Below are 18,143 nucleotides of genomic sequence, written 5' to 3'. Positions count from 1 at the left end.
AAGCCCAGGTGGACAGGAGTTGAATGGAATGGTGAACAGGAGTTGAGGTTCCTGAGATTTTATAATATAATGCAGAAGTAGAAATCTAAGGAAACAGGAGTGTTGTTTGGCTATACATTCACCAATGCTCTACCTACTCCTTTGTTAAAGCATCAAGAAATTTATTGGTAATGAAAGTGCACTGATATAGCTATTTTATGGATGTCTGGGAGGCTGTTGAGAGCTGCTGGAATTGAATGAATTCTCCCAAGTTTGCCAGAGATATAATTATCAGTAAGGGAGAAATTATCAGCAGACAGCATGATAACCATAGGCATTCCCAGGACCAGTCTGGAAGCCAGAATTGCCTGCACATCAACTGTCTCTGGTAGAAGCCAGCTGACCATGAGCCACTAGGACCAAAATATATGGGTAACCCTTTGTAGTCCTAGTTGATTTGTGTTACAGAAGTAAAAAAAAAAAAAAAAAAAAAAAGAAAGAAAGAAAAAAAAAAAGAACATTTCAGGTCTGGCTGAAGCTGCCTCAACTGAAAAGTGTTGTACTGAATCCAATTCTTGGGCCTGAACTTGAGTGTTAAAGAGATGGAAAATTCCTATTAGTTCCTCCATTTCAATCATTCAGTTGGTGTGGAAGAGAGAGAATAAAAATAGATTGTCGTATGCTTAATGTAGTGGTCACTTAAATACAGAAAGACCATAGAACCCCTGGCAAGGGTACTGAAGAGATGCTTTTCCTCCCCTCATTCCCAACAAAAATCCAGCAGCTGTTTTGCATTGTCTGGTGAGGATACCTTTCCTGTCGTGTAAGAGTTGGGTCAACTCTGGCTCTCTGCTGCAGTATATTTTTCACACTGTGTTAAACTTCCCGCTGTTATTTAGGACTTTGGTGTCTACCATATCAATGACACTGTGCTATGAGGACCACAGAGCAGGGATGGTAGTCAACCTATACGTGAGAACCACTGTGAATCACAGTGTCAAAAATAAGGTCCATGAATCTAGAGGGACCCAGGATCTCAGGGTAGCATTTGAGAGGGTCCAGTGGACTGGGTTGAGATATTTTCTCCAAAGCAAAGGATGTGTTGTTTGCACCTTACACTACCTCCTCCAGGAAAGAGAGGTTGATTAATTAGAGTTCCTCTTATGGAAGCAACATGTGTCAGCTCACAGTATGAATGAAAAGGGTGCTAATTTTGAAAAGGGGACCAGAGATGGAATAGAATCTACTTGGTCCGGGATGCAACACATCCTCTTCTGCCATCTCTAACTTAGTGCCTCCAGTGGTGTTCAGATGTGCCTGTCTGTGGCACTGGTGTAGGGTCTAAAATGCTGTCTATTGATGAGTTCAAAGCAAACACGCTGTACACTTCAGTAGGTTCTTCCTACTGCCAGCTTGGGATGTGGTGAAATGGTTACAGTCTGTAGCCATGTTGGATCCTGAGGTGGTCTTGGGAATAGACCCATGTCTAATGGAGGAGAAATACCAGAGCCTGGACCTGTGATGCTATAAACTAAATTCATTCTATTAACATAAATGAAATCATAAATGTTATTTTTACCAGAGGCCACACAGGTTAAGAAAGCACAGTTCGCATCCTAAGGAAACTGACAAGTGCGGCTAACTAAGAATTAGGCAAGGGTGTTGGGGCAGCTGCAGGTGTGATACTGAACATTATCCTGAGTGCAGGCTGGGCTGTGGGTCTGTAAGGACCCTGCAGGCAGTAACACCCTGACCAAGGAATGAGATGGCCTGGTGTTGAGGAAGGTGAAGCATTTCACCTAGGCCTGTGAAGTTAAGCGGTGTGAGAACTGCGTCACTCCTGTTAAGAGGTGTGGAAGGGGAGGGAAGCTAAAGTAGGAGATTGGACTTTATCCTGGGAACAGTAAGGGGCCAGCTGAGGAAATTTACATTTGGGAATAACAGGGTGAAAATCATTCTCCAGAAAGATCATTTGCAGCTGCTCAATGCACAGAGTGTGGAGAAAACAAGATGGGGGTGGGGTGCAATGCTGTGTTTTTTCTTTTAAATAAGCTTGGAGAAGAAGAAAATAAATGCACTGAGAAAAAAAAAAGTGTAGTGTCCAAGGTACACTTGGCCTTGAGTCAGTGGTCACACAGCAACACGACAAATTCTAATGAAGGGATCTGTTAAGGAAAAGAGAACAATCAGCAGTGCATGGGCAGTGTGAAAATGGGAGCCCGGGAAATCTCAGTTCCTACTTTGCTGCCCAGTGATGTTTTCAGACGGCAACATGGGTTCCCCTCTCCACCTGGAACGTTCGCTAAGCTCCCAGCACGCAGCCCAGGACACTGGAAGGAAGGGTGGGCCCCGGGCTGTCCATGGCAACTTTGCCGCCCAGCCAAAGCAAACCGGGAGCGTTCCCGGGCCGGCAGAGCACCCTAGCGAGTGGGGTGGACTGAACGTGGGAGGCTGTGCGCCCGCGCAGCCCGCTGGGCTCTGCGTTGCTGGGTGCGCCTCTCGCCTCCAGCTGAGCGCTCAGAGGCCATGGGCGCGGCAGGCGCACCCGGCGCTCGGTGGTTCCCTGACGGCCAGACGCGGGCGGAGCAGCGGAACCGTTCGCTTCCGTACCTTGAGTAGACAAACTTGACCTCAGGAAAAGAATCAAAAACACAAACCCTGTCTTTCGCATTTCTGGATTTAGAAATAAACATCGCCTCGGATGCCAGCCAGTTCGCAGCCGCAGCGACGTGAAGTTTTATTTTTAAAGAGAGGAAAAACTCGCAAAGTTGAACTTTAGTTTGAAATAGCAGAATTAACTCCTGCGACGCAAATAATCAGCTGCCGAAGGCGCACGGCTGGGAGCACGGGCGCCTAGTTGAGGGGGAGGGTGCGCGAAGGGTGGGAGGGAAGGCGAGGCTAGGGGCTGGGACGGCGCCCGGGCGCAGTGCAGGGGCGCGCAGCGCGCCCAGCCCAGTGCGGGGCTGGGGCCGGCCGGGGGCGCGCGGGGCCGGCGGGCGCGCGGGGGCGGCGAGCGCGGCGCTGCCAATCGCAGACAAAGGCCGCCCCAGTGAATCATGTGGTGCCGGGGGAGGAAGTGCTGCTTGTTTTCGTTCCTCCAGTCTCGGCGGTGCGGGCCGGCGGCGATGCGCGCAGACCACCTCGCGAGCTGCGCTGGCGAGGGCGGGGCGGCCCGGGAGCCCCGATGAGGCCGGAGCTTCCCCGGTCGCGCCGCAGCGCTCCCGGCCCGATGGAGGCCCCACCGTGGGAGCCGGGACACAACGGCTCGCTCCCGCCCACGCTGACGCCAGCCGTGCCCCCCTACGTGAAGCTCGGCCTCACAGTGGTCTACACCGTGTTCTATGCGCTGCTGTTCGTGTTCATCTACGCGCAGCTCTGGCTGGTGCTGCGCTACCGCCACAAGCGCCTCAGCTACCAGAGCGTGTTCCTCTTCCTCTGCCTCTTCTGGGCCTCCCTGCGGACTGTGCTCTTCTCTTTCTACTTCAGAGACTTTGTGGCGGCCAACTCGCTCAGCCCCTTCGTCTTTTGGCTGCTCTACTGCTTCCCCGTGTGCCTTCAGTTCTTCACCCTCACGCTGATGAACTTGTACTTCACGCAGGTGAGGTGCGGCAGCTGGAGGCGCTTGGCGAGGGGTGTGCGGAAGGGGCCGGGATCTGAGGTTGTGTCAGTCCTCTCTTGCCCCGGTTCCAACAAGTGGTGAGGGACGGGAAGGCGAGGCACCGCCGCGCTCATGGCCTCCCAACCAGCGCTTCCAGTGGGTCCTGCGCGAGGAAGCATCTCCTGCATTAGCTGGGCTTGGTGCTGATGGGTGGCGTGCCCAGCAGGGAGGGCCGACAGTCTAGACGGCTCATCCCAGGCGCTTTGTTCTGGGATGATCATCTGTGTCTTGACCTCCAGGTTGGGGCCAGACATGGCTTTTAGTTTTTGACTGGTGATGGGTGGACTGTGCTAGTTTTGATGCCTTGCTTTCAATTTGCATCTTAAAGAACCTTGCTGATCTGCCAGTCACTGGACACCTTGCACCGGGTGGCTAAACCATTTTGTGGGCTGACCCCCAGATCTGAGCTGCCTCCACAGGATGTTGGGCTGTCTGCCTGGTCTCACCTGAGAAGCCCCAAGAAAAAGCCATAAAACTTTACTGGGGGCTCTTTACAGGCACAATGTTTTATAAGGCATATTGTTCATCAGCTAATGGCATAGGCAAGAACGGACCTGGTGACTACTTAGCCTGTTTACTCGGGGAGGTATACTAATTGCAACACACTTTACAAATAGTGCATAAAACGTGGCACAAAGGTTTAATGACACCGTATCCTCCTCTTCTCCTGTCATCTCTTGCTCCCAGAAGCTTCCCAAGCTCAAAAATGTCCATTTTAACTAATAATCTGCCCAGAGGGACAGCACTAAGTGTGTTATCTGGTGAGAAGTTAAAAGTTGTGTCATGTGCTGGCTGAGGTCTTGTACAAGCAGACTTATTTTTTTTGTAAAAAAAAAAAAGACAAGGTATCTGTTTTTTCTAAAGAAAATCTCAGTGGGAGCCACTGATGCAAAAGTTGGAGGAATGGCTACAAAACTAGGAAGTGTAATTAGTAGATGTCTCCTTTTTAAAAGTCTTCTTCAGAGTCCAGTTCATCAGCAGCTTTTCCAGTCCATCAGTAACTCGTGTTCTGTCTGTCCAAGTGTTACCTTTAAGTCTACAAACCAGTTCAGGCAGTTGGCCAGGCTGCTGAGATGGGGCTCTGGGATTGGGTGGCCCTGGGGTGGTTCTGGCCGGATGCAGGAGTCAGGTAGGTTCTGTTAGCTCAGGAACCGTGTGTGGGGTGATGCTGCACCCAGAGATCTTGGCGCTGGGCCATGTGTGAGGAAAGGGAAATACAGGGCCCTGCCAGGACTCGATGGTCACATGCAGATTCCGCACCTAAGCTGAATTAAGAGCCTGGTTGCACATTTTCTGCACCATCTGCTAGCTGGGGAGTAAATGCTGAGCAAGGAAAAAAAGTGACCCAGTGGAGCCACTGTGGTGAGGAGGCACACAGTCACAGCCCTGGTCTGCTTTGTGCCTCCCAGATGGGCAGGCACCGTAGGCAAAACGTTTGCCTTGAGAGCCCAGAGTGCTGTCAGGAGAAGGTGGTGTGGACGTGCAGTGAACTATACCCAAGCTAGTCCTAGCTTCTAGACAAGAATGGGGGAGGGATGGTTGTAGAGGGGTCAGCCCTTTGATCTGCCCTAGCTGTGCCACTCCCTCCCTTTCTACTCTCTCCTTCCTCAACATAGGGTCTCAACCTCTGGAAGCCTCTGAAATGGGGGCGGGGGGGCGGTTGGAGAATTAGTGCTGCCTGAATCCATCCCAGAACACGTAGCTGTGAATTTTGGAGGGGAGATGGCAGCTTGCAGTATGACCCTAAGAAGAGTTCTAAGCAATTTGTTTTTGCTTAATCTTAGCAACATTCCTGGGGGGTGGGATGGGGGGTGGGGATGGAATATTCTGATACTGTTCTCAGCTGAGGCTGAGGTGGGAATTTGTGTCACAGTACCCTCAACTGTGAGGGTTGCTTGGAGTTGACAATGATCCTGTGACTTGGAAGGGGCTTTTCACCATTGAGGCCCCTTTACTCTGCTGTGGGCCAGCCCATCTTTCTCAGTTAACCTTCATGACAATCTGTAAAGAGGGCACTGTCCCCTTCCTGCTGAAGTTCAGAGAGATGAGGCAGTGTGTGTGTGTGTGTGTGTGAGAGAGAGAGAGAGAAAGAGAGAAGCTCAGGAGCACACAAGCTCTCATCCCCCGTCACCTGCAATAGCTGGGGCTGGGGTGGGTGGGTCAGAAACCGAATTTGTTGAGCCATTCCTTGCTGCCTTCGGGAGTGCATTAGTAGAGCCAGAGTCAGGAACTGGAGGTTGAAATTGACTTGGGCACTGTATGTGTTTAGCCTGAAATCAAGCAATTAAAAAAAAAATCACTTAAATCTATGTATATATGTATGTATGTGTGTGTTCACCGTCCGGGAGCGATGGATTTGGTGTAAAGAGCCAATAATCATACTTAAGTGGACTAGTGTGATGGCCAATAGCTGAAGTTTGTTAATAGCCTCAGGCTTTTTTTAAAAAAAATTATTTATTTATTGGAAAGTCAGATATACAGAGAGGAGAAGAGACAGAGAGGAAGATCTTCCATCCGATGATTCACTCCTCAAGTGACCACAACAGCCGATGCTATGCCGATCCGAAGCCGAAGCTCTTCCGGGTCTCCCACGCGGGTGCAGGGTCCCAAAGCTTTGGGCCGTCCTCGACTGCTTTTCCCAGGCCACAAGCAGGGAGCTGGATGGGAAGTGGAGCTTCTGGGATTAGAACTGGTGCCCATATGGGATCCTGGCACACTCAAGGCAAGGACTTTAGCTGCAGCGCCACGTCGCTGGGCCCGCCTCAGGCTTTTTAAAAGAGGTGGTCCCGGGCTCAGCGGGCTCAGCGTGGTGGCCTGGTGGCTAAAGTCCTTGCCTTGAACGTGCCAGGATCCCATATAGACACTGGTTCTAATCCCGGCAGCTCGGCTTCCCATTCAGCACCCTGCTTGTGGCCTGGGAAAACAGTCACGGATGGCCCAAAGCCTTGGGACCCTGCACCTGTATGGGAGACCCAGAAGAGGTTCTGGGGTCCTGGCTTCAGATTGGGTCAGCTCTAGCCATTGTGGCCACTTGGGGAGTGAATCAATGTAGGGAAGATCTTCCTCTCTGTCTTTACTCCTCTCTGTATATTTGATTTTGCAATAACAATAAATAAATCTGAAAAAAAGAAGAGGTGGTCCAGTGCGTATCAGGGAGGGGGTGTTTAGGAATTTACATTTCAATGACAAAAGGGAGTCGCCTTTCCTTGATTTGATAGTTCCCATTTCCCTTCCTATGGGAAGGGAAGGACCTCTCTTTGTTTTGTATGTGCCATCAGTTGTTCTCATTCAAATGGTATACAATCAATTCTCAAGCAAATGATATTAAATCAACTGTCCTCCCATGTATATTTTTAAGTTTATTTGAAAGACAGAGAGACAAATGGAGATTTGTGCATTAGCAGGAAGCTGGGATCTGGGACTTGAATTTGATAAGGGATGTGAGTATTGCAAGTCACAGCTTAACTGCTGCACCAAACAACGGCTTCTCTAATTCCCTTGGTGATTGGAACCTTAGAGTCAGGCCAGACCTGCAGGCAAGGCACTTGGCAGGCTCTGAGGTGTTGAGGTTTCAGGGCAGGGACTCAGAAGCAACGGCTGGCAGCTTCTGGGCCAGGGTAGCTGCTGAACAGGCTGGTAGGTCTGTCTGTAAACAGGAAGGTCACTTATGGTAGTGGGCATGGCCACATCTGGGCAGCCTGGGCAGAGTTCACAGTGTACAACTCAGACTCCCGAGGCTCCTGAGTTGGGCTGAATGGAAAACCACAGCCTTGTCTTGACCAACTCCTTGTGACCAACTCCTGCTATTCCAGTCAGCTAGTTTGAGAAAGGAAATGGAGAAGTGAGCCCTACCGGGGGGAGGAAGGTGATGAGTAACATACAGTCTGGAAGTCAGAGCCACACCATGTTTTGGAGGACACACGTGGGAAGCTGGCATTTACTAGGGTCTGATGTGGTCCGCATCTGGGCATTTGCCCACTTGGTCGCATCGGGGATGCTATGTTGTAGGGTGGTGCCAGGAGCGCATAGTGAGGCCCTGAGGTTCTTGATGGGTGTTGGAGCTCATGGAGACACCAGCCAAGGCTTAGGAATTGGGAGATAATAGTGACAGTGCAAGAAGTGGGGAAAGTGGATAGAGCTGGGTGTGAAACCCAGCTTTGCTCCTTGTATGGGTGAGAGCAGTTTTCTGAGTTCCCTTAAGCTGTTGCTTGACCAGGGAAGGAAGCCATCGTGTGTATTGCAGTGGCTGGAGCAGGCCAGAGAAGACCTTCTGGACTCTTGGCTTAGGCACTCCTCCTTCACCTCTTTGCAGCTGCGAAGCCAGGCTCCTGTGGAGATCCTGGGCTGCATCCCAGACCGTATCCATTGCTCAGGTCTTGCAGCCGCTCTTACCCTTTTTTTTTAACCAGCCCACAGTATCATCAGAGTGACTTTTCTCACTGCATTGCCACTTTCATATTTGTAAAATGTCAATGAGTCCGGCATGTTGTATGGGAGACTGTGGCCAGTCACCAGTCCTAACAGGAACGGCTGAAGCAAAGAGCAGGGGTTGTTGCAGAGCCAACTGCTCAGCTATTTGCTGTGCAGGCAAGTTGATCATGGTATGGAATAGTTTGGGGACTGTCTGAGATTCATGGGCAGCATGCAGAGTCAAGCCAAGGCCCTTTGCCTCTGACTGATCCATCCAATGTTTGTGGCACAGGCCACATATCCACTTGAAATGCATCATGGGCTTCATCCTTGCTGTTAGGGAAATAGGCAATAACTGAAAATCAAATCCAGGAACTTATTTTTCACCTGTACGAGGAAAAGTGGAAAGTGGGTGATTATAGCATTAAGTGCATTTTGCTGTGATTCTGTGCAAGTATATTTAATCAGGAAATATTTATCAAAATACCTGCCAGGGGCCCGGCTCTAATTCAGAAAGTGAGCAGACAGAAGCTAGTAGGTCTCTTGATGAGTTGAAGAAGATGCTTACCAAACAAACAAGATAGGCCTTTGCCTGCCTCAGCTACCCCATTTCAGAGCTGAGATCACACACTTGCACTCCCACATGGGTGGGGACTGCACTTGGCATGGTTTTTTGTATAACGCACCCATCGTGGCCTTAGCCTCTACTACTGACTCCCTGTGGTCTGTCTGTAAGCTCATGGCCTTCCAGAGCTGGGTGTGCACCCGAGTGCACCTGGAGTGAGTATCTGTGCATTTGTGTGTGTGTGTGTGTGTGCATGCCTCTGTGTATTCTACTGGTGTATGCCTATGAGTGCTTGAGTATGCATCTTTGTGTGTGCCTGGGTGTGTACCCGAGTGTATGAATGCATGTCTGTGTTGCATGTCTGCCTGCATGTGTAGCTGTATGTCTAGATGTGTGTATGCGCGTGTCCCTCAGTGTAATTGGGCATGCACTTTACATTGCCTCGGTGTGTCTCTGTGTGTGGAGACATTCCCTTATTTACCTTCCACCATCAGGATGCCCTAGGATGGACATCCTGATTTTACTGCCCCTGGTCCCAAGCTCTGTCTCCCCCAGCACTAATACTGCACTCTGCTCTGTCATGGTGGCTGTAGCATTTGTCTCAGGATGACACTTTGCCCACTGAGGCAGAACCAGATTTCCTTAATGTTCTCAGCACTTCAGAACCATCTGATTCCTTGTAGTATATTTGAACCCTGACCTCACAGGAAGCCTAGATTTTCACACCGGAACTGGGCTCAGACTGCACCCTGACTGATGTCACCATCAGCCTTTGGTCCCGCATATCACAGTGCTTGCAGGGTTTGCTGCATCCTTTTGCTCGCCTCCCTTTTCTGTCACCAGGCAGGCAGTGAGTAGCAGAGTAGCAGGGATGAAACACTGTCCCAAGATGGATGAAAGAGCTTGGGTGCATTCTGGGCCTGTGTGTAACCACACCACAGACCCTGTGAGCTCACTGAGTCCACCCTCTAGATCCTCCCCCCACCTTACCCTGCCCCAGCTAGTTGACGGGCTCTGAGTGAGTTGAGGGCAGGATCAGAGACTGTGAAGCTGTGGCTGCCCAGAGGTGGACGTTGGCAAAGTGAAAGCCTCCTCTTGAGTCTGCCTGTGAAGCTCACGTGGCACAGTCCTGTGTCCCATCAGTAGGTTCCAGCAAGAGAAGGACACCTCTTGATGTGAAGGCCTGTCTTGGGCCGCATGCACCCACGGCCTGCTCTCCCAGGACACAAGTAGGCTCTACTAACGGCTTAAACAATACCTGCACTCAGGCCTTGGCAGTATTTCACTTTTATTTATCTCATGGCTGAAACATCAAGTGCGTCAAGCTGGGAGGACGGAGGAAGGCCAAGGTGGTCTCACGTGACAACTGGGCTCATTTCCTCAGGCTTAGAAGGAAGTGACCAGGGTGCCCGTGTGGATTTAGGCTTGTGAATCACATGGAGTTTCTGTTGCTTATACTTAAGAAAAAAAAATCCTTTAATAAAAGATTAAAACAAAACAAAACAAACTCTGTATTTGAGCTCACAGGCCTATAAAAACAACCTGTGGAGTGCCTGGCAGGCTTGGGGTAAGACAAACCCAGTGTTTGTCACCAAGTTCCCATCGTCCTTTATTCTATGATACTTCCTGGTAAAGTCCTTTAGGCAGCTCAGACCTGGTCTTCCCCTCCTGTTTTAAGAAGTGGTACTCATTCAGTGAGTAAGCCTTGATGAGCACTTGCACCCGGGCATCTGAGATCAGAGACAGTCGGTCGGAACTTCTACCCAGAAGGGCTGTGGTCAATTGGGAAGAACATAGAAACAGGAGTGGTATAGGCCTACTTGTGCAGCAGCTGACAGAAGGGTTCCACTGCCCTGGGCTGGGGCGGCTCAGTGAGGGTGGTCTCCATGACACGTGATGTCACTGTGTACACAGCAGACACACTTGCCAGGCCACAGAAACAATAAGACACAGGCATCCCATAAGCTCCTCTCCCCAGCTTCCCACACTGCCTCCTGACCAGGATGGTGATGCATTTGCAGCACGGGAGCGGTGCCTTGTAAAGTGAAGCGGGCTGGGTGTGACAGCACTGGCAGACTGTCGGCAAGGCCCTGCCATGCCCATCCACCTCACCCGATGAGTTGGTCCATGCCACAGGTCTTTATCGTCCCAGCCTCCACAAAGCACCACACAAGGTTATACCAGAACGTGGAGACCCTTTTCATTTCATTCAACATATGCTTATTAAGATTGACATGATTTTATTAGTGGACTGACAGTATCATGCAACTGCCATTTATATCTAGTTTGGAGCATTTTAATCATCTAGTGAAAAACAACCATATGTTTTAAATAGCTTCTCCCCGCCATCCCTCATTGCATTCCTGGGTGCCCACCTATCTGTGTCCTCTGTGGACTTGCCTATTCCAGATGTTTTGAACAGAGTGCATGCTTTGTGCTTGGCTCCTCTCACTCAGCATGTTTTTCAGGTTCATCTTCAGCTTGGCATGCATGAGCACTTCATTCCTTTCTATGACTAAATGGCATAAACAAGATGTGAGACGGACCACGTCTTGTTTATCTGTTTCCCTGTTGACATTTCTGTTGTTCCGTCGTGCTTTTGAGCAGTTGTCACACCCCAGACACTGTGCAGACTCGGTAATAAGTTCAAATAGGGCTCCTACTTCTGTCAAACTTAGTGTTGAGCAGGGAAACAAGATTTCACATAGATAACTTTGCCATTTGGTTAGTGACAGTCCTTACAGCAGTTACACAAGATGTGGGATGTTTTCAGTGGAAGGTTGTGGGCTTCAAGCAGCCTTCCTTGATTTTCCCACTGAGACACATGTCTTAAAAGTAACTACTGACTTTTGCTTCTATATCAGTTGAAGTCAAATCTGTCATGGTAAAAGCTTGTTATTGTAAAAACGAATTTTACTTTTTTTGTTTGAAGATTTATTTTTCTTGGACAGTCAGATATACAGAGAGGAAGATCTTCTGTTCATTGATTCACTCCCCCAAGCAGCTGCAATGGCTGGAGCTGAGTCAATCCGAAGCCAGGACTCTGGAGCCTCTTGCGGGTCTCCCATGCGGGTGCAGGGTCTCCAAGCTTTGGGCCGTCTTCAACTGCTTTCTGAGGCCACACGCAGGGAGCTGGGTGGGAAGTGGGGCCACCAGGATTAGAACTGATGCCCATATGGAAACCCTGTGTGTGCGAGGCGAGGACTTGAGCCACTAGGTTATTGCGCCAGGCCCGAATTTCACTTTTATATAATGTAAATACTGAAACACAGATTTGCTGTGAGGAGATGCCATTGCTGTGGCACAGGAGAAGGGCCAGCCTGAAGTCACTGTCTGTCGTCGGTGCTGTTGGATTTCCACCCTCGTTGCCTTGGTACCAGAGGCCACTGCTTGGATGGGCCAGCAGAGTGTGGGGTTGGTGAAGGTTCAGGCTTTGGTTGACATGCGGGTATCTTCGAAACAGTCTGGATCCTGAGGTGATGTGGCTGGTTCCCTGTCTGCTGTTGGGTTGTGTCGGGGGAGAACCCCTTTCCTCCTGGGCCCTACTCCACATCACGTTGCTGCCTCTGGCCCACATAGCAGCTTCCTGAGATCCTATTCCACCTTGTTTAACTTGCATTCCTGCCCCTCGGGGATATGCAGAGCAAGTGTGATCCTATCCTAAGAATGGACAGACACCAAGAGAATGAAATGACAGCTGATGCAGCAACCTCCTGTGTCCTGTCTGCTAGGGGACCAGCCATGCCGAGTTCCCTGAGTTCCCAAAGGCCTCCACAGCATCCCATGGTGAGTGGCAGATCCACTGTCACCTCCAATGAGGAGCTTCTCTCTGTCACACCCGTGTTGGCCCCCCTCAAGGAGGATAGCCATTGGGCAGGGGGTGTCACCTGATCCCAGACCAGAGTTCCCAGGGAAGTCACAAACCACACAGTTCTTCTTACTTCTGAAAAGAGAGTTTTTTCACAAGGGGGAAAACTGGGGCATTTCCACCTCTGACGTGTTTTGTGGTGTGTGGGTCATTTGCCCAATAGGATCGGAGTGCAGTGGTTAGACAGGGTGCCCATCAAGGTGCAGCACAGAAACCTGCTTCTTGGAGTTTTGGGGGCTGGCCAGTTCTGTCCACAGAGAAATGTGGTTTCTGGCTTAACTTGCTTAAGCACATTTGGAACAGCAGTGGGCAGGACCCTCACAGGTAAACTGTGCCCCATAGTGGTGGCAGGAAACAGTTAAGATACATAACAGTGAGTGTGGTGCCCTGTCTGACCTCCACCTGAGGCTGAAGAAAGGGGCTTCTGCTGGGGAGGCTGGTCTGCGTTACAAGAAGCCACCTCTGTGCCAGCCACGTGAGAGGTACATCCCTCGACAGCCTCTGCTCTGGCCATCGGTAGAGGGTGAGGCAGTGCCCTTCTGTAACTGGGCCTGGCTGTGGACAGAGAATGAAGTGGCACCCTTCTGTGACTGGGTCTGGCCCAGGGCTGTCCGGCTGCTTCCCTCTACTTCCGCCAGGACACAGAGGGCCAACATGGCATGGCCCCTTTGAGGAGTGAAGTTGCGGGGCACGGGATACACACTGCCCTGCGGAAAGACACTTTGGAGGTCCAAGGCTCCCTGAAGAGCATCTGTAGCAACATCTTGTTCTCACCAGCACTAAAGAGCAGAAAGGAACAAGTGGTTAGGCAGGAGGGAGCCAGGCAGGTTGGTTGCTTCATTAGCCTCACTTCTGATTGCAGGTGCCCAGGTGATAAGAGATGACGCAGAAGGATGGAGAGGCTGAAGGGCAGCATTTGGCGAGTCATTCAGTTGGCTTGTGAGCCTTTGGATAGGAGGCATGCTTCTTAGAGAACCCGGGCCTTCCCTGTTCGTTGCTTGGCTGCCTTCCCCTGTGGCAGCCAAGAGCCATTGCCTTGTGTTAGATGGAGTCACAGGACAGGCACACTCTCCTGAGCTAGTGGAGGGGATCAGCAGCACCAGCGGCTATGAGGTCTGCCTCACCAGTGGTGAGTCTTCCTGGCTGGGGAGCTGGAGTCACAGGTGCCCTGTGTCTTGTACTGCTCTCCCTGCTGCTCTCCCAAATCTTGCTGCCTCACAAGGTCTTCTGCTGAATACCAGTGCTTTTCCTTGGCTTTCCCCATGCAGCACAGCTTTTTCTTTGCTGGTTTGCTGCTGTTTTGTGGAAGAGACAAGATCTGGGTACCTCTGGCATTGTTGGAATCAGGGGTCCCAACACCGGTTCCCAGTAGGGTAGAACCCCCTGGCTAGCCCCTGCTTGTGAATCCCAGCCTGTGGGAGAGGCACTGGGCCAGGGGATTGGCTTTTTGGCTACAAGTCTCAGAGATGCCCAGAGATACCCTGTCACCTGAAGGAAGCCTTGACCAGAATCCAGGGCCAGGGCCACATGCTGCCAATCCTCAGGAGCTTCACTCGTCCTGCTTGTCAGCTTGTGGCTGTAGCTGGGGATTCCTTCCCCAGGGTCACCTGGGGCTCAGGCCGAGAAATACAAAGGCCGAGAGTAAAAGGAGGATGCTTTTGGAAAGCGCAGACAATTCCAGAAATCTCTTGTAGACTTCTACCATGACTCACTGTCTAGAAATAAGGCATCATGTGCACTTTTTAAAGCCAGATTTGGGGTTTACTTGGGTTGGTGAAGTGAGAAAGGCTATTGGATGATTACCCTACCCTACCTGCCACCCACGAATGACAAAACACTCCTCCACAGCAGTTGTGAAGAGCAAGGTTGTCCATCAATATTGGACACCCACAGAGGAGGCATGTGCCCACCACACTGATGCCAAGAGCAAGACTAACTGCAACAAGTCTGGTGTCTGGTAAATGTGTACACTCTGAGGTAACTGGAAGTCTACTTATTAACTATTTCCCCCATCATTAGCTCCATGTACAGAAGAGAATCTGGGGAAGCTGCTTAATTTATGCCTTCTTAGAGAGCCTCCTTGGATAGTGTCAGATCTGACTTCACCAGGGGCCTCATTAAACTGACCAGCTTTGGTGAGACTGCACATCTCTGGGGATTGAGACCTCCTAATCTTTTCAAGTTGCTTTGAAGTCAGCAGAAAAATGAGTGCGTCTGTGAGTTTCCCCTTCTTTGGGGGAGAATCTTCCAAGTGTCCTCGAGTGTTGGGGGAGAACAAGGTTGCTGCCTCTGTCTTACCTGCTGTCTCCTCAGTGCACATGACAGCCTCGCCAGTCCCGGTGCTGTGGGTACAGAAGTTGGAAAAGGCTGATCTGGTCCTGATTGCCAGTGCTGATGCTTCTGGCAGGTGGAAGGGAAGACAGCCCTAACTGGCTACATAAAGCCATGGGCCTTGCTGTCTTGGAGAGTCAAGTTCAGAGGCAGGCCTCTGAGAGACAACTGGCAGGGACTTCTACAGAAAGAGGAGCACCCCTGAACCTGGCTTTGGGGGCCTCTTGACTAGTGTTCTGGCAACCGAGAATGTAGAAACACAGACTGAAGCAGCTGACTCAGGACTGTCACTGGGGACACCAAAGCCTTGGAGTTTGCATAATTTCCCCCAGTATATTTGGGAAGTAGGCAGCCCAGAGGGCCTGAGAGAGCAGCTGTTGAGTGTGTCACTGGTTCTTCACCTTTGGCCATATGAAAGTTCCTTTTATGGTCAGGAAGGCGCCTGTGAGTTGTGTTTACCCCGGCGGTGAAGATGTCTGGGTTTGATTCCCACCTCTAGCTCTTAACTCTGGCTTCTGGCTAATGCAGTCTCTGGGAGGCAGCAGTGAAGACCCATGTAACTGGGTCCCAGCCTCCGCTGTGGGAGACCTAGCCTGAGTTCCAGATTCCCAGCTTCTGTCTCAGCTGCGGCCATCACCGGGTTGTGGGCAGTGAACCAGCAGAACCTCCCTCACTGTGTCTCTGCCTCTCAGAATTTTAAGAGAGGATCTGTGATCCTTGTCTGATAGTTGCACAATTTAGAACCAAAGGAGAAAAATCCTAACCTTAGCAACAGCTGCTACATGGCAGTAGCAGACACATACTTGGGACACACAAGGCAACAGGCATTGACCCCGGTGCTCAGCAAGAACTGTAGGATGAGCAGTGTTGTTAGTGTCCTTTTTGCTGTTGTGGCACTCGAGGCGCAGGAGGTCAGGGGATTTGGCAAGGTTAGTGGAGCCAAACTTCAAGCCCAGGTGAGCACCTCCAGACTTCACACACTTAGCCATCGTGGAACAGCACTCTGCCAGAGCTGCCTTATTCATGCGGTGGTACCTGCTGTGCTTTAGTGAAATGTGAGAACTAGAGCCATGTGTTTTTGTGTAGGCCCATCCCAACCATGTCATCAGGGGCCAACAGAGGGGCTGCAGAGGTCTGTGGAAGTGCATTCGTGTAAGAGGCATCACCTTGTGAGTTAGGAATGCAGGTTGCTTGTGAATGTATCCTTACTGAGTAAATGAACAAGACTATTTGGCTATGAAAACCCCAAGTTCAGGCGAGTGAGGCTGGAAGCTTCAACTATGTCATTTTCATTTATTAAAAGCAAAACAGGACAGGCATTTAGCAGTTAGGATGCTGGTGGACGTGCCCATCAGGGCACCTGCATTCAAATCCCTGCTCTGGCTCTTGCTCCTGGTTCCAGCTTGCTGCCAGTGTAAACAACAAGTAGTTGGGTCCTTGCCACTCAACGTGGGAGACCTGCAGTGAGTTCCCAGGTCCTTACTTTAGGTTGGATCAGTCCTTGAATTGCTGATAATTTGGGGAGTGAAGCAACAGGTAGAAGAACTCCACACTCAGCCATCTAGAATGTAAGGGGGAGGGGGAAGCAGACATGGCCAGGTGTTGTGGGTTGAGGTTGATGGAGCGGTGGCCACCCTAACATTTGCATGTTCTTCATGTATGAGTGGAATATTTTAATAACAGAAGTGCAAACCTACTGTTGTGGCCTGGACTGTACATGCATAGGATCAGGGATGAAGAGCTTTTTAAGAATAAGGGGATTGCGTTGTCCCCTGGGCCTGTTTGTCCTGTGGGTGGCATGGCAGGGAGTGAGGGCACAGAAGGGAAGACCTTGAGATCCAGGTTGTAATTCAGGGGGCACTTAGAAAGCCAAATGGCTCCCAAGAGAAATTCTGTATCAAGTGCACGTCCAGAAGCCTAGCGCTTCCTGTCATCACCACAGACCTAGCCTCTGGGGAGAGCAGAGGTTATTTTTGTTGATTTTCACTGAATGCATAAGGGGTCGCCATCATGGCCACAAAGAATAGCCTGGGACCTTCAGGCCAGAAGCAGCGAACATGGCTTGGTGCAAATGGTCGCGAGCCAGCAATGACCTGCTCGAGGTGGTGTGGAAAACGTAGGCAGGCAGGAGTTGCAAGGCTGAGAAGGAAGCAGTGGCGCATTAAGAAACTGATTTATGAGGGGGCAGGGCAGAGTTCAGCCACTGCCCCAAAAACCTTTCTGCTTCTCTTGAGGCAAGGGACGTCATAGATAGGGTCCTGCGTCATCTGAAAGGGTGAGAGGTTAAAGGCCTGGGGCTCCTCAGGGGGCATCTCCCAGGCAGCTCGGCTTGCAGCACTCTGCCCAGAAGCCAGGGGACACAGCGGGCGTCATGACTGGGCCTCCACAGGGTCCATGGAGGTTCTAGGTGGGACTTAGAGATGCAGAAGAAATTTACTTTTGTGGGAAAATGCTTTAGTCCCGCAGGGTAACCAGAACTGACTTCAGTGTTCTGTCCATTGTAGCACTGTGGGGCAATCCCTGTAGAACGCTGGGGTTTTCAGGGACAGTGTACATGACTGAAGGAGAAGAGGGGCAGGAAGGCTGGTGGGACTCTCCCTTCATTTGCTGCCCAGTTCCTGAGCAAGCCCCCTGGGGAGCAGCTGGGAGCCTCCCCACTGCACTCCCCCTCCAAGTCAAAATGCCTCTCCTGTTCTTCTCCTCCTTCCCCTCTCTACTACTTGTTTCCCTATTGGGCCTCATGAGTGCTTGCCTCCCTTCCAGGCGTGCCCCCTGCCTCTCCCTCCCTGCTGTCCTGGAACCTTGCTCAGCTTTCCCACTTTATAGCACTAGGGCCCAGCTCTCACCTTTGACTAACACCGCATGCTCGTGGATGTCCTTGCCTGCTCCACCCCTGCTGTCAGCAGTCAGTGTTGGCCTACCTCCATCGCGGGCCTTCTTCAGCCTGCCACACTCCCGCTGTGTCCTGTCGGGCCCTGAAAGCAATAAAGCCTCTGATCCCATGGCCCAGGCCTCTCCCCTCAGCAGTCTGCCATAGCCTGTGACTGTGGAGGAGGCTGCTTCTTGCCTGCCTACCTCCTTCATTTGTTTTAATAGTTTTTGAGGCAGATGCTTTATGTTTCTTATGAGTTCCCCATTCAAAGAGTTCTATATTCTCAGAGTTGCTCAACCATCACCACAGTTTTAAAAGTTTTCCAGCTCCCCAAAAGGAGACTCTATACCCATTAGCAGCCACTTCCTGTTCCTCTGCAGTCCCCTGCCACCATGGCTAGGAGCTAGTGACCCAGCCGTGTCTCTGGCTCGCTGTTAGCCACAGCTCTGATGGTCACGGC

At 51.0% G+C, this 18,143-nt stretch overlaps 1 protein-coding gene across 2 annotated transcripts in view; it reads left to right on the top strand.

The window, feature by feature from the left end:
- Window positions 1-3,063: 3,063 nt before the first annotated feature.
- GPR137B (G protein-coupled receptor 137B) overlaps window positions 3,064-18,143 on the top strand; it is a 36,518-nt gene continuing 21,438 nt past the window's right edge. Inside the window, exon 1 of one of the 2 annotated variants that reach the window (XM_040968054.1) lies at window positions 3,064-3,577. In XM_040968054.1, coding sequence (XP_040823988.1) covers window positions 3,164-3,577 — 414 coding nt within the window. In that variant the 5' untranslated portion in view covers window positions 3,064-3,163. The remainder of the gene's footprint in view (window positions 3,578-18,143) is intronic. The other variant, XM_040968055.1, reaches the window with a different exon arrangement.

The sequence above is a fragment of the Ochotona curzoniae genome, unplaced genomic scaffold (assembly GCF_017591425.1).
Source record: "Ochotona curzoniae isolate NIBS_2020 unplaced genomic scaffold, NIBS_Ocur_1.0 scaffold_4683, whole genome shotgun sequence".
NCBI classification, from domain to species: Eukaryota; Metazoa; Chordata; class Mammalia; order Lagomorpha; family Ochotonidae; genus Ochotona; species Ochotona curzoniae.
This window is presented reverse-complemented; position numbering and strand designations above follow the sequence as displayed.